The 14713-nt window shown below is 37.9% G+C and overlaps 1 protein-coding gene across 2 annotated transcripts in view; it reads left to right on the top strand.

Moving 5' to 3' along the window:
• mrc1a (mannose receptor, C type 1a) overlaps positions 1-14713 on the top strand; it is a 179961-nt gene that overhangs the window by 55420 nt on the left and 109828 nt on the right. For both annotated transcript variants that reach the window (XM_052603131.1, XM_052603130.1), the window contains exons 13-16: positions 6447-6562; positions 6689-6770; positions 7482-7626; positions 8079-8117. In XM_052603131.1, the coding sequence (XP_052459091.1) occupies positions 6447-6562; positions 6689-6770; positions 7482-7626; positions 8079-8117 (382 nt within the window). The remainder of the gene's footprint in view (positions 1-6446; positions 6563-6688; positions 6771-7481; positions 7627-8078; positions 8118-14713) is intronic.

Raw genomic sequence — 14713 nt, 5'->3', positions numbered from 1 at the left:
GTGTAGTGCCATTTTTGGAGAGTATCTGTTGGACACACACTACATAGCCTGTTCTGTGTCAGCTGGGTCACATGGACACACTTTCTTAACACTTTGATTTGAACAAAAACAGCTATGATAATGACTTTGTTGAATAAAGTTGTTATTTTTGTTCTCTTTGCATAAAAAAAATTATTCTTGTAGCTTCGTAAAATTACAGTTGAACCACTGATGGCAGATGGACTATTCTGACAATACTTTTCATACTTCTCTGGGTTTAGACATTGTTAATTGTTTGGCTGTCAGTGGGACAGACGCAAGCCTCCCGGTTCTCATCTGAAATGTCTAAAATTGTGTTCCGAAGATGAACATAGCTTTTACGGGTTTGGAACGACATTAACAGTTAACAGTGATGAATGACTACATTTCATTTTGAATAAGTATACTTTTTCGCGAATGAAATTACTTAAGTAAAACTTGTTACCTTTGAAAAAATTAATGTGTGCAAAAGATGCCTGCTCCCGGGACGCACAATTTTGAGGTATGAATTCACAACCATCCGACCCTCATATAGTCAAAAGCCACTGGGTGGACCTGAAATGAATAAATATAAGCAATAATGTAACCTACAATGCAGTATTCCAATATAAAATGTAATCTAAATTACATTACAAGTTTATCAAATTATTTAAATAATTAATATATTACCTAATAAAATCAGCTTCAGAGTCTTGAAGCATCGAACATTTCTCCACATCAGCTGCTATTCTTTGCACCTAAAATACATTAAAAAAAAATAATCTTGTTATTTCTTTAAAGCATTATGTACTGTAAATGAGACCAAAATGAACACCCCAAAAGGCATATATATTAGAATATACAAACTATTATAAATTATATAATTTATAATTATAAATTGTAATATTACATTGTAGAACTGTACCACCAATCAAATTAAATAATTAACAGTGCAAAATTATATGAAATTTGAAAATACAATTAATAAATGTTGGAAAAATGCAATGCTACTTATTAAACCTGAAACTAATCCGCCATTAGGTGGCAGTAAATAACTTAATGAAGGAATCAACTGAGTCATTCATTGAACCGATCCGTTAAAAAAGATGAATCATTCAGCTAAAGTTTGGAGAGTTTTGATTTGAGAATGAGCAAAATAGTTTTGCTTTGGTCTTTGTTTGGAACTATATTCGTTGGTGAAATACAACAACAGTTAATATTGTGTCTAAAAAAGTAAGTAACTTGTTAACTAATTGTTTATTGAACTATGTATTTGCAATCGTGATACTCAGTAAAACAGCTCACTTGTGATGCTTCTTATATGTTATAAATAAACTCAACAGTTGAACATTTAACTTACCTCATGTATTTTCTGTGAGTTTATGTGTGCTGTTAAGCTTTTTTGAGGTTGAATGAAACGTTAATATAATCAGAATCATTCTCGCGTTTCGATGCTTCCTCAGTCTTTTTTTCTTTTCTTTTCTTTCTTTTTTTTTAAATCAGGCTAACTTGTCCAGTCGGGCATATAAATATGTCTTTCATTTATTATAGTAAGGCGTCGAGTCAATATGGGGTTGAACACATATAAACGAATGAAATTTCAAATGTTGCTGTTCGTCAGTTATTTAGATAGATAGTAACCTTAGTTACTATGACAATCGTTCGCATTAGGTAAACACTACTTTTAAATGCTCTCAATAAGAACATTTTACTTCCAAAACATTCCAGAACATTTGGCGTAACTATGCTATGATAGCCAGTTTACAGCACAGAAGTTACCAAGGCCACTAAATGTCAGGATAGGAGGCTATTGTGACATGAAATTGCTTATAGATTAACTTAAATAAATATAAAAGGTTATATTTCTTAAGTATAATTAAGTGAACTTACCAGGAATTATGAATAAAGCCTCTTATCTTCAATCGTTCTCGGGCTGCTCCAGTCGGCTGGGTTTCTGAATTTGAATGATGCGCGCGCAATCCCATAATGCCACACTACAGTAAGTTAGTGTAGGAAACACCTGCTTCTTGTAAATGAATTACAGTTGATGTGGAAATATACTGTTAACAACTGTAAAACCTTATTTGACCCATAATGCATTGCGAATTACAGCTGCATCTTGTAAAATGTTTATACAGTAAAATTCTGAAAAATTTTGCTGTAGAAACTACAGCAATTTTTTTCAGTGTACTTTTAAGTAGTTTAATATGGAAAGGCACTGAAATGTAGACTTTTGTTTATGTGTTTTTGTTTGTGAGAACAGTTAGCTATTTAGGTTGGTATGTTAGCATGGACTCACTAACTTTAACATTAGCTATTTATAGCTAGAGATACATTACTGAAGCACAAGATGACAATAAAGTTCTGCTTGAACAGATGAAAACTGTAACTTAATGGAAGTGTGGCAACCCAAAACTTATGTTTTCATATTCGCTGGGATTGAGGTTGAATGCTTAGGGAAATTTTGCTTTGAGTTAGGGTTAGAGTATTGCCCATCCTCTTAGGATACCTGGATTCAGTGTTGCAAGTACCTCAGGCACACTGTTTTTCTTTCCATTTTTGAAGCATAAACAACATCAAACCAATGAGAGCTTCAGATCTTCTAACCTGTCTCTGTTGTGCTGAAACCGAAAGATGACAGAGTTCTGGTACCTGTGCAATTGGTACTCATCTTCCATTGGCTCTTCTGCATCCGATGGGAGGGGCTTAGTGATAGGTCAATTGCATGGTCTGTGTGGTACCTGATTTCACTTTTTATTTTTTCTTTAAATGAATGACTTGTTAAAATAATAATAATAATACAATAAAATAAAGAAAGGAATAAAGAATAAAAGAAAGAAAAAAAAACTTGCCATCAGAGTCCACTCTACTGTACCTGGAGTGTGGGTGCTTCAAAGGTGTAATCAATATGTGCACCTTTACAAGATGTTTGTGCTGCAGCAGGCTGGTCCTCTCAACATCCATTCATTATGTTTTGTAGTGTAATGTTATATGCAAGTTTAGTGTGGATTCAACACCAGAATCACAAGGACCACCTTCTTGGTTGATTTATCCCTGCAATCACATTTTTGTGTTTGTATTTACTTTACACAACCTTGCGGGGCAGGCACCACTCAGAATGGCACAGATGTCAATATTAAAGTTTACAATGCAACACTGTGATGCAACATAGTGTCAGAAGGAAATGTATTTTAGGGTTATGTATGCAAAATAAATTTGTTCATGTTGTTTGCACATGCCATTTATTTGATGTAGTCACATAGTACACCATGACGCAGGGTCTTGTTCCCTTTTTAGTGAACAGATGTAACCCTGAGATGTTTTTTCCTAACCTTTGTGACTTTATTTAACGTTGGGCCAGCAGGATATGCTAGACAGAATGCTGTCCTTACTCATCATTCACTTTTTTATTAAATCAATGTAAGTGAATGGTAGCTAGTTTAACATTCTGTTTAATATCTCCGTTTGTGTTTAACAGATGAAAGAAAGGCATACAGGTTTGGAACAACATGAGAGTGAGAAAATGATGAAGATGTTTTTTTTTTTTTACTATTATAATTTGCAAATAAATACAGTGAGTATGTGTGTATTATTTATTGTTAATAGGCTTAATAGGTTAATAGACACGTTAATAGGCTGATTTATACATTATTTAGATAATTCATAAAAATAAGGAATAAAATGTTGTATTGTATATTGTTCATTAAATTTCCATTGTATAATGTAAAAGTAGGTGAATTAAAAAAACAGTTGCAAATTTAGATTCAACTAATGTAGTCTATATGACATGAATCGAATCACTTAAAAATTCTTATGAAGAAATATAAAAAGACATTGCTTCATGTGTTCTCTCACTTACGATTATTGGTTTATATTAGAGCTGGTTTACACTAAAACATTAAAAAGAATAATAGAATGATAAATACAAGCTTGCACATGGTACAGTATATCACTAAAATGTCATAAATAGACCAGCCAACGTGATAAATGGAAATGAAATCATTCCATTTCCACAAATTTTCCAACATAATGAAAGCACATATTTATAACAGGCATTTCTAAAATATGACATCTGTCATAATAAGTACTATCACAGAATCACCTGCCTCCCCGGCCAAACCAGCTTCCTACACCCGTTCACAATCACCCGATTATTAATCACAGACACCTATATCCACTTACCACACCTTTCAAAAACACACTCACCCAAGTCACTCGATGGTGGGTCTCATGGTTACAAGCTTTTCTTTGAACCCTTGCCCACCTGTCAGCCTGTTGATTCTGGAATACTCTGCTATCTATAGAAGGGCTAGAAGTTTTAGCTCAGATAAGACAGTTCCCCTTCAACACTTCACTCATACTGTGTACGGGGAAAAGCTACTTTTTTTTCTCGATACTGAAGCCTTTTTTCAATAACGCATGCGAGACTTCCTGCCCAAGTCGCCCCAGGGCTGCGCCATCTCAGCACCAGAGCAATCATGTTCTACCCCCCCCCCCCCCACCCCCCAAGGAGCAGCACCCAGCTCGCCCCGCTAAGCACACTAAACCGCCTAGATATCAGGGCCCCCGGCAAAGGATTGTGGTGGACCTGACGCCCTCTAAATCATCCTGATCGTTGGGAAAGAAAGATTAAGGGGCAAAGGCCTGCCGCGGCCTGACCAGCCCAGAAGCTCTCTCGCTTGCCTGCCATGCGACCCCGGCCCACCATTGTTGCGTCCACGCAAAGCGCTGTTACTATGGCGAGCACAATAAATATTTCACATTTTAAAAAAGAGAGGGTTCTTGTCCCTAAAAGATAGAGGTCGGAGACCAATCTTAGATCTCAGGCTCCTGAACCTCTCCCTCATGAAACGGAAGTTCAGAATGTTGACATTGAAGCAGATCCTACTGCAGATTTGCCACTTAGAATTCCTCTTAAAATGCCTAGGACTCAGGGTCAATTTTGCCAAGAGCTCACTGCTCCCCAGCGTTCCTGGGAGTGGTTTTTCGTCATATTACCAGAGTGTGCTCTGGTACTTCAGCAGCTTGCGGCCTCCATCAGGAACAAAGCCTGTTTCCCTCTGAACTTTTTTAAGAGGATGTTAGGGCTGATGGCTTCTGCCTCACCAGTTTCACAGCTTGGCCTCCTATGAATGCGGCCCCTGCAATGCTGGCTGAAACTTCGAGTCCCACCTCATGCTTGGCGGCATGACCGCTTTCGCATCAGGGTCAACCAGGCCTGTCTAAGCAACCCTGGAGCCTTGGATGAACCCTGTTTGGTTCAGCCGTGGAGTATCCCTACAGGTGGTTTCCAGAAGGATAGTGCACTCAACAGAGTGGGTGCACTCAACCTGGGTTGGGGTGCTCTGTGCGAGGTCAGACCAGCCTTCGGCTCGTGGTTGCATGAGGAGAGCCATCTCCATATCAACTGCCTCGAGATGCTGGCAGTAGAATGAGCTCTTCAATCCTTTCAGGTGATCCTGAAGGGGCGCCACGTCTTAGTCCAGTCGGACAGCATGACAGTTGTGTCCTACATAAATCACTAAGGCAGCCTTTCGTCCAGCCGCCTCTGCGCACCCACGACCCCAAGGTGTTCAAGATAAGTTCTGTCGTTCCCTACCGTGGTACGGCGTGGTTGAATTCGTTCCTCATAATGCAGTATTAGTGAAGTATTGAAAGGGAACGTACTCGATTACAAACGTAACCTCCATTCCCTGAGATACCGAATGAGTACTGCGTTATATGCCGTGCCACGATGCTGCTACGCAGCATTGTCATTGGTTTAAAAAAGTTTACAGATTAAACCAATGGCAGTGCAATTGCACTGCGTTATTGAAAAAAGGCTTCAGTATCGAGGATAAAAGGAGCTTTTCCCCATACACAGTACTCGTTCCGTATCTCAGGGAACCAAGGCTATATTCGTAACCAAGTACGTTTTTCCGTTGATCACCTGAGTTATGATTCTCCTATAATGGAAGCTTCTCCTCAGTTGCATTAATAAACTTGCCGGTTTGTTTGAATGTCCCTGTTTTCCTCTTTGACCGGCTATGACAAGAGCATTGGATAAAAACACATTATCATGACCTTTTCATTACAGTTTGTTTTTAAGCAAACACTGTAAAACATATTTATTTATTTTTATTCTGGTTACAGTGTTCAGAGGTGTAATTTCTGAAAGCTAGTCTGTTAGAATTAAACAAAAAGGATGTAAGCACGCCATTTATAATGATAATATTGAATAAACTTTGAAAATCAAATCAGTTACCACATACCATCCCAGTTTTCTTTTTTTTTTTCTTAAAAGTAAACTCTCCTAAACTTTCAATGCCCCATTGCTTCACTGAATCTTTTTACAACTTTAAGAAAATTACTTCAGTATGCTTAGTTGCTGCAACTAACCATGCACCTTAAGAGTAAAAAAAATCTTCCTGTCTTCCAGGCAATAACACTCTTAATTTCTACTTTTTTAGATATACCAGAGGCAAAATGATGAGAAGAAATCTTGGTTTCAGGCTCGTGATTTCTGTCAGGCCATCGGTGGTGACTTGGCAAGCTTCCATTCTCAACAAGAAATCAACAAGTTACCGTGAGTGCACATACCTAGGAAGTTTTGTTCTGATATTATTTTTATTATTTGTTTTGCAAAATGGTGATTTTTGTAGGGTAAGTCAAGGAGATTCATAATGGTGGTAAACATGTCTTTATTCTGTAGGTATATAAGTGGAGACCCGGCATGGATAGGTTTCAGTATGCTGAATAGTAATTCTGGCTTTGTGTGGACAGATGGAACCCCTGTGAGTGTTTTCCCATTACTGATCCTATTTGTGTGTGTGTGTGATGCCCATTTGTGACTCTTTAAGGTAAAAATCATCTTGTATCTGTAGAGGTGTAAAAGTATAAAAATATTTCAATTCAAGCTACATTTTTTAACAACGGGCCTAGTTTCATGAGTTCACACTTACATCTAATCTGAAGGCGAATAGTAGGCATATTTTGGCGTGCTGTCCTGGGGGAGGGGTCCGGGCCCGGAGCACAGCCCAAACCCAAATAACTCCCCCTATCCCCAATTTGGGATAAATAGATTAGAAGTGAGGAGTTGGGGTGGAGGAGGGATGCCGAAAAAAACTGTCGTGGGACAGGAGGTAGGAAGACTGGATACATATATGCTTGTGTGCTATTTAAGATGATTAGCTAAACGAGATGCACCTGTGCCCAATTGGATGATTATCTGATCGTGCTTCTCCCGAACTTTGTTAATAAAACCACATTTATATAAATATCATAATGGGGTGTGTGTGTGTGTGTGTGTGTGTGTGAAAATGATTGGCAAACTATACATTATCCAGCTTAATACATGGCAACTCACCCAATAATTATAAATGTGAACATCTGATATGATTTGAGCTTTTGGAATGAAAGTAATTTTTTACTTTATCATACCCACCCAGACCATTTTGCATTATGTTCTGCTGTGTCTAAATATGTGTTTATATATTTTTTTTTAGTCGGATTTTGAGAACTGGGGGTTTGGAGAACCAAACAACTATAACAATCAAGAGCACTGTGCAGAAAATGGCTTTTATTATGGACGCAAGTGGAATGATCGTGATTGTGAATCCTTTAATGACTGGATTTGCCAGATACCAATAGGTACACATGCTTAATGGGTGTTTGTGAAGTTGTGGAATGTCAGAGAAGTGAGTCTGTGAAGTACTATAATTTGGTAATTGTTACAGTTCTTCGGTGGAGTTTGAATTCTTTAAGGTGCAGTCACATTTAATGTTTTTCAGCAATTTTTTTGGACTGCAATACAGGCAGTGCATTGTCTAAGCAAAACGTGTTTCTTTGTCTCTTTCATTTTTAAACTCACACAAACTGATAGTGACTGTGGTATAACTGAATAATAGGATAAGTGTGCAAAAGATTTATGTATCATTAAAGTCAAAAGAGTTTATTTAAACATAACAACACTGCTTTAAGTTTTAATTTATATTTTATATTCTAATATAAGTAGCTTTATACAAAATGCAATTGCAACAACTTTAACAAATGCCCACACAATAACAGTTATTTGTTACTTTATTTATTTATTCCCCCAATAGGCTCATCTCCAAAACCTGAACCAACTACTGCAACCCAGGGTAAGGATTAATGTTTTATTTTAAAATTATTAAATAATATATATATATATATATATATATATATATATATATATATATATATATATATATATATATTATTTATTTATTTATTTTTGTAAGATGCACTTTTCATTTATAAAATAAAATATTTTTGATGAAGTAGTGACCCTGCTGCCATTGGAGACATTTAATAATTTTGACTTTTCAGTTTAAACCTTTAAGATTATTAATATTTTATTTTATTTTATTTTATTTTTTTGCTCATTTTACCTGATCTGTCTAAATCTATCTATAAATCTGTCCAAATGACACAACACTCTCATAAATCATTTATTGTTATATTATTATTATTTATTTTCACATTTTCCAATGCTATTTTGACATTTACTTTGTCCATTCTGTTGCTATGGTTATCACTGTAAGTCATTGCTATTTCAAAAAAAGAATCCACTGAAAACTGAAAAGAGCACATTGCACCACTGTTTAGCAATTTGCACTGCCTACCAACAGCTGCTCAAGGCACTGATGTTTGCCTACAAAACCAGCACTGGCACCCCTTTACCTTAATTCGCTACTTCAAAATGATGTGCCCACTATAAGCTTGCCTTCTGCAAGTGAACGACACATTATAGTGCCATACTAAAGAGGCACAAAATTACTTTCAGAGACTTTTACATTAACTGTATCCTCCTTGTGGAGTCATTAGCCATCTTCAAGAAATGGCTAAAAACACATCTCTTTCAACTTCATTTGAACTTCTAACTTTATTAATATGTTTTTAACCCTTGTGGATTGTTCAAATTCACTACCCTTTCGAGTTGTTCGGGATGAAAACATCCACTCAATTAAACTGCTGTAAAAATGTATCAGATTCATTTTTTATTTATTTATTTATTTTGCATAAATCTGTTAAATCAACCCCAGTCCTGATCAAAACTACCAAATGTTTTTAAAAAATCCAAGATTTTAACTCTTTAATTGCCAAGTTCATAAATTATGTCACTGATTTGGGGGGGAAAACACGCAAAATGACTTATTTTCAATATAAAAGTAATTGTGGCTTTTTTTTTTTTACTTTTTATAACAGTCTTAGGCATGTCAAAGATTAGTAGCAACATTGGCTTTGATGCATTTTTAGTTTTTGTGCAACATTAGATTAAATGTTTTTTCTCCCTAATTTGTTGTTGGTGGCTGTTTTTGTCCCATTGACTTCCATTATAACTAAATTTTTTGATTGCAAAGCCATGACACCATGTAATCATGCATTCTTGATCGTTTGTGGTATTCCCTTTTGGGAAGAGGTAAAATGTGTTAATTTTACAGTTGATCACTAGGTGGGACCATTAACCCTTTAGATAGGCCTATGAAAAAAAAAAAAAGAAGCTTAGTTTCTGGCTTGTATATGGAGTTATATGGAGTATAACAGCAAATTATAGTGTTTGTGTGTGTGTGTGAGATTCTTGATTGTTGGTGGTTTTCCCTGTTGGGAAGAGGTAACATTTGTTATTTTTACAGTTGATCACTAGGTGGGACCATTAACCATTTAGATAGGCCTGTGCAAAAAAAGTTTAGTTTCTGACTTGTATATGAAGCTATATGGAGTATAACAGCATATTATATTTAGTGTGTATGTGTGTGTGTGTGAGAAAGAGAGAGAGAGTGTGTGTGAGAGAGACCTTTGCGCACTTACCTTAATGTATTTCAGAAAATCACAATGTACACCTCAGCTCTTAGAACTACATGGAGTAAACAAAAGTGTATTTATGCACCTGCTGCCTTTTAACGGTGGTGAAAGTATTCGGTTGTTAAGTGATGATGTAAGAAGCGCTGTTTCTGGGTCCAGGCCTCAACTCGCTTCACTTGAGAATATGACCTCAGCAGCCGTTTATGAGCACTGTTTATTAATATTGCTAATTTAAGTTAAACGCTTTCAAACTTACGATATACACTACAGTCTCCGTGCTCACAGCGTCCCAAACACAAATAACTTTTATATATATATATTTTATTTATATTTTCATTGTCTGGCTATCTGGTACTTCGGTATGGAGTTTAAGGTTAATATTATAACTTTTTCGCTAGTATTCTATCACATTGTGAGTTTATATTAGCACCTTTTGTTGTTTTCTCGTGGTAACTGATAGAGCGTCTGGACATGGAAGCGCTGCTACGTGACGTCAGACTTAACAAGCTAATAGACTAAACACAAGCAAAGTACGTGGATTTAAACACTTGCATGCCATCGTGCTGGATATTCAATGGTGAGAAAAGCAGCAAGCAACACGAGAAAGGGCTTGACTTGTACCAAAGTTTTAGAAATGATTATGAAGCGTGACCCCTCCAGCGAGCTGCAGCTTATTTGAAGTTGGTATTGCATTTTGGTTTGTAATACATTGTTCATAAATTTGATGCGAAGTAGATTTTTTTACAGGATTTTAAAGGGGGGGTGAAATGCTATTTAATGCATACTGAGTTTTTTTACACTGTTAACGAGTTGGATTCCCATGCTATACATGGACAAAGTTTCAAAAATTAAGTTGTACGTTTGAAGGAGTATTTTTGTTCCCAAAATACTCCTTCCGGTTTGTCACAAGTTTCGGAAAGTTTTTTTCGAGTATGGCTCTGTGTGACGTTAGATGGAGCGGAATTTCCTTATAAGGGCACTTCTGCCGGAAGAGCGCACGCTCCCGTATAGCAGAGCACTGAGAGAGCACAGGCATTCACTGACCAGAGCGAGAGCTTCGCGAAATGTCACAAAAGGAGTGTGTTTTTGGTTGCCAGGGCAAGACAACCCTGCACAGATTACCAAAAAAAAAACAGCATTAAGGGACCAGTGGATGGAGTTTATTTTTATAGAGCATCAACGGAGTTGTGCAAGTGTTTTTGTTTGTTCCCTGCATTTCGAAGACGCTTGTTTTACAAACAAGGCCCAGTTTGACGCTGGATTTGCACATCATTTATTTCTTAAGGATAATGCAGTCCCAACGAAAAAGGGTCACGATCGTGTGTTGGAACCGCATGCGGTGAGTAAAACTGCTTAAAATATCTCTGCCTCCTTGTTAGTGCGTCCGCCTCCCATCGGAGACCCGGGTTCGAGCCCCGCTCGGAGCGAGTCGTTGCTGCTGCAGCTCTCATTCAGTTTCAGCCTTCACAGCTGTCACAGCTTCCAAACGCTCTCAACCTAAAAGCTTACTCGCGCTCGTGATTCTTTAGCTCCGCCCACACGTCACGCCTCCAGCCGGTCGTGTTTTTCCGGGAAAAATCGGTACAGACTATCTTTCTCTTATGAATATAATAAAACTAAAGACTTTTTGGAGTTATGAAGGATGTAGTTCTACTCTATAGGTACTCAAGATTAACAGGATATTGAGTGAAAACGAGCATTTCATCCCCCCTTTAAGGTTTTAAACTGGCTTTACCATCAAGAAAAGAGGAGCATTTCCATATAGGCCATCTGTACTTTTCACCATCAAAAGGAAGCAGGTGCATAAACACAATTCTTTTTTTTATTGTTTACTCCATGTAGTTCTGAGAGCATGATGTGCATATTTAGATTTTTTTCAGATACTGTACATCAAGGTAAGTGCACATAGGTCTCTCTCACACCCTCTCTTTCTCTCTCTCTCTCTCTCTATCACACACACACACACACACACATACACACACACACACACACACACACACATATATATATATATATATATATATATATATATATATATATAAATATAGAGGGCTTGACATTAACTTTTTTGCTTACTAGCCAATTTGGCTAGTTGTTTTCCAAAGTTAGCATTTTCACACAGCATTTTTACTAGCACAGCAGGGCAGCTAGCCTTCTCTTCGTTTCTGTCACTAGCGCGCAATCCCAAGGCAACACTGTGTGCATTAGCGATGTGGGTCATGTCCAGTGCTTAATTTGTAAATTGCGAGGTCCTGGAACAAAGCGGGGCAACGGATCCGGCACCTGATTACAGAAGGGAGAGGTAATGGAGCACTCGCGCAATCACATTCACGTTAGACACATTGGTGTACTAACATTGGTGGTTTAAGTGATTAAGAGCGTGCATCATTTGCTTTTATAGGGTCTGTAAGGTCATGAATAACATGGAAATGCCATGCGATTTTAAAACAACAATTTCCAGGCCTAAAAACTTTTCTGAGGGGGACACACATTACTTAAGATGTTAACTTTTTTGCTGTGGCTGACACTCCCTCTGAGTTCAAACAAACCAAAATCCCGGAGTAATGCATGCACACTCTGTGACAAGTTCGTGACGAACCTGCACCTTTTAATTACGATCACATGAATGAACTGAAGTGACCAATCAGGAGACAGATAAAGGATGAGGCAGAGGGTATGAAAAGGAAGCGGTAAGGATATGGAGAGAAGGGATGGTAAACATAAAGACTGCGGGGGACAGACAGCAGACAGTCATAGCTCACGGTTCTCTTCATTCACTGCATGAATCTTTCATCTGATCTACGTGGAAATGGACATTACTAGTAACGCTAATGAGTCAAGTCTCTAATTTAAAAAATCCTTTTGCAAGGGCGTGCCACCGTTACATAAGTGGCACCCGAACAGGGACCCTTACTGACTTGAATGTATAATACAATTTTTTTTTTGTACCTTCAGATATTCTTAGGATTGTGAGTCTATTATTTGAATTTGTGAATATAAATTTGAATGATTTTGGGAAGGTTGTATGATTTCTGTGAATAGTGTTAATGAATTGATAAGCTGAAATTTAGACATAATCACTGGATCGACTGTTCCGCTGGCATTATTCTGAGCTGGGGTTCCACTTGCCATCTCACCTGCCTGAGTCCCTCAGCCTCTAGTTCAGAGTTTCAAGAATCTGTCGACCTGTCTCGAGTCCCCAGTTCCTATAATCAGTTAAAGGCAGTGTTCAGCAAGTCCCGGGCCACCTCCTTACCACCTCACCACCCCTACGACTGTGCCATTGAACTATTCCCTGTATCCTGCCCTCCCAGGGGTAGGATCTTCTCCTTGTCCTCTTCCAAGCACACATCAATGGATACCTACATGAAGGAATCCCTGGAAGCTGGGATCATCCGTGCCTAGACTTCCCCGGCTGGGGCAATGTATTGATTACCGTGGTCTCAACAAATGTACGGTTCAAAATTGATACTCTGTTTCTTTCATGGCCACTGTTTTCAAGTTACTACAAGGGCCTTCCATTTTTAATAAATTAGATTTACGCAACACTTACCATCTCGTGCGGATCCAACATAGGGATGAATTGAAGATGGCCTTCAACACCCCCACAGGCCAATATGACTCATTGTCATTTATTTACACTATTTTAGAGTAAAACACAAATTAATATATTTCATGATGAAACCTGAAAGCTTTCCTTCCCTACGGTGACTGTCCATGTGAGCTAGATTCAGAAAGGTCATGAAGGTCGTTGTTTTGTTGTTATTGTTATCACTTCTTATAATTTTCATGTAAAGAAATCGTTTTTTTTTTTTTTTGCTATAACTGTGTGGTGCTGATTTTGGAACCGACCGTTATTTTTGAGGCCTTTGATAAGTGTTTTTGATAAGTGGTGAAATGATAAGCTTTAGGGTGTGGCTTCTAAGCTAATGGACAATTTAAGTGATTTTCTATGCTAGAAAATTTAATGTGTAGGCCTATTGGTAATTGCGGTGGGGAATCATTTGAAAATTGTGACCTTTTGTGTAAGGGTGTGCGTTAAATTTTTAATTATTATTATTTTTTATTTACATACTCACCACACACACAAATTGATAAAAAATACCTTTATTGAACTTTTATACATTGACTGATACACACAATACATATGGCCACAAAACCACCCTCCCCGTCCAAGTTGGTGGATATTGATCCTCCTCAAGACATCCCTATGCCAAGTGGGCACCCGGGGCAACCGCATGATGCACAACGTTACACTCACCCACCGCCAAGCCCTTCCATTTTCTACCCCTCACCAACACTGCCCAGCAAACTTCCACAGGGACGTTTTGCTTCTACACCACCACCACCTGCTGACAACCTCCTTGACCAAGGCCAACCCTGGTAGCAGGTAATAGATCCTATGCATCTGTGCACCTCATCTGAAACCACTTCTCCAGAAATACAACATGGCTTACCTGGTTCCCTACCTGGTTTCTTTCCCACGCCTGGAATAGAAATGCAACATTTTACTACACAACTACAAGGGAATTGGGATTGTCTATTTGAAAGTCAAACAAATCAAGAAAAGATTGTAAGTGAACTCACCTATGAACTAAAACAACTGATTTCACACACTGGTGGGCAACTGGATGCTTTGACTGTAAAAATGGAGTCCAACCATCAGCAACTCTTCACCACCTTAACTGCAACAGAACAACAAGAAGAAACCGAGACTGATCAATTAGTTAAAGCCATGAGAATGCTACTAACAGAGAAACTACAAAAAAACTGAAGCTACCATGGGTACTGAATTTCTCTTTATGGTGCAACAACTACAACTGGAGTTACAGCAGGATATCAAGACCACCCAGCAAATTTTTCAAAAAGAGCTTGAGCAACTCACTGCAGAAGTTACCAAAGGTAACATCAA

This window comes from Carassius gibelio, chromosome A7 (genome assembly GCF_023724105.1).
Source record: "Carassius gibelio isolate Cgi1373 ecotype wild population from Czech Republic chromosome A7, carGib1.2-hapl.c, whole genome shotgun sequence".
Lineage (NCBI taxonomy): Eukaryota > Metazoa > Chordata > Actinopteri > Cypriniformes > Cyprinidae > Carassius > Carassius gibelio.
Note: the sequence above shows the minus strand (reverse complement) of the source record. Positions and strands in the feature narration are given on the sequence as shown.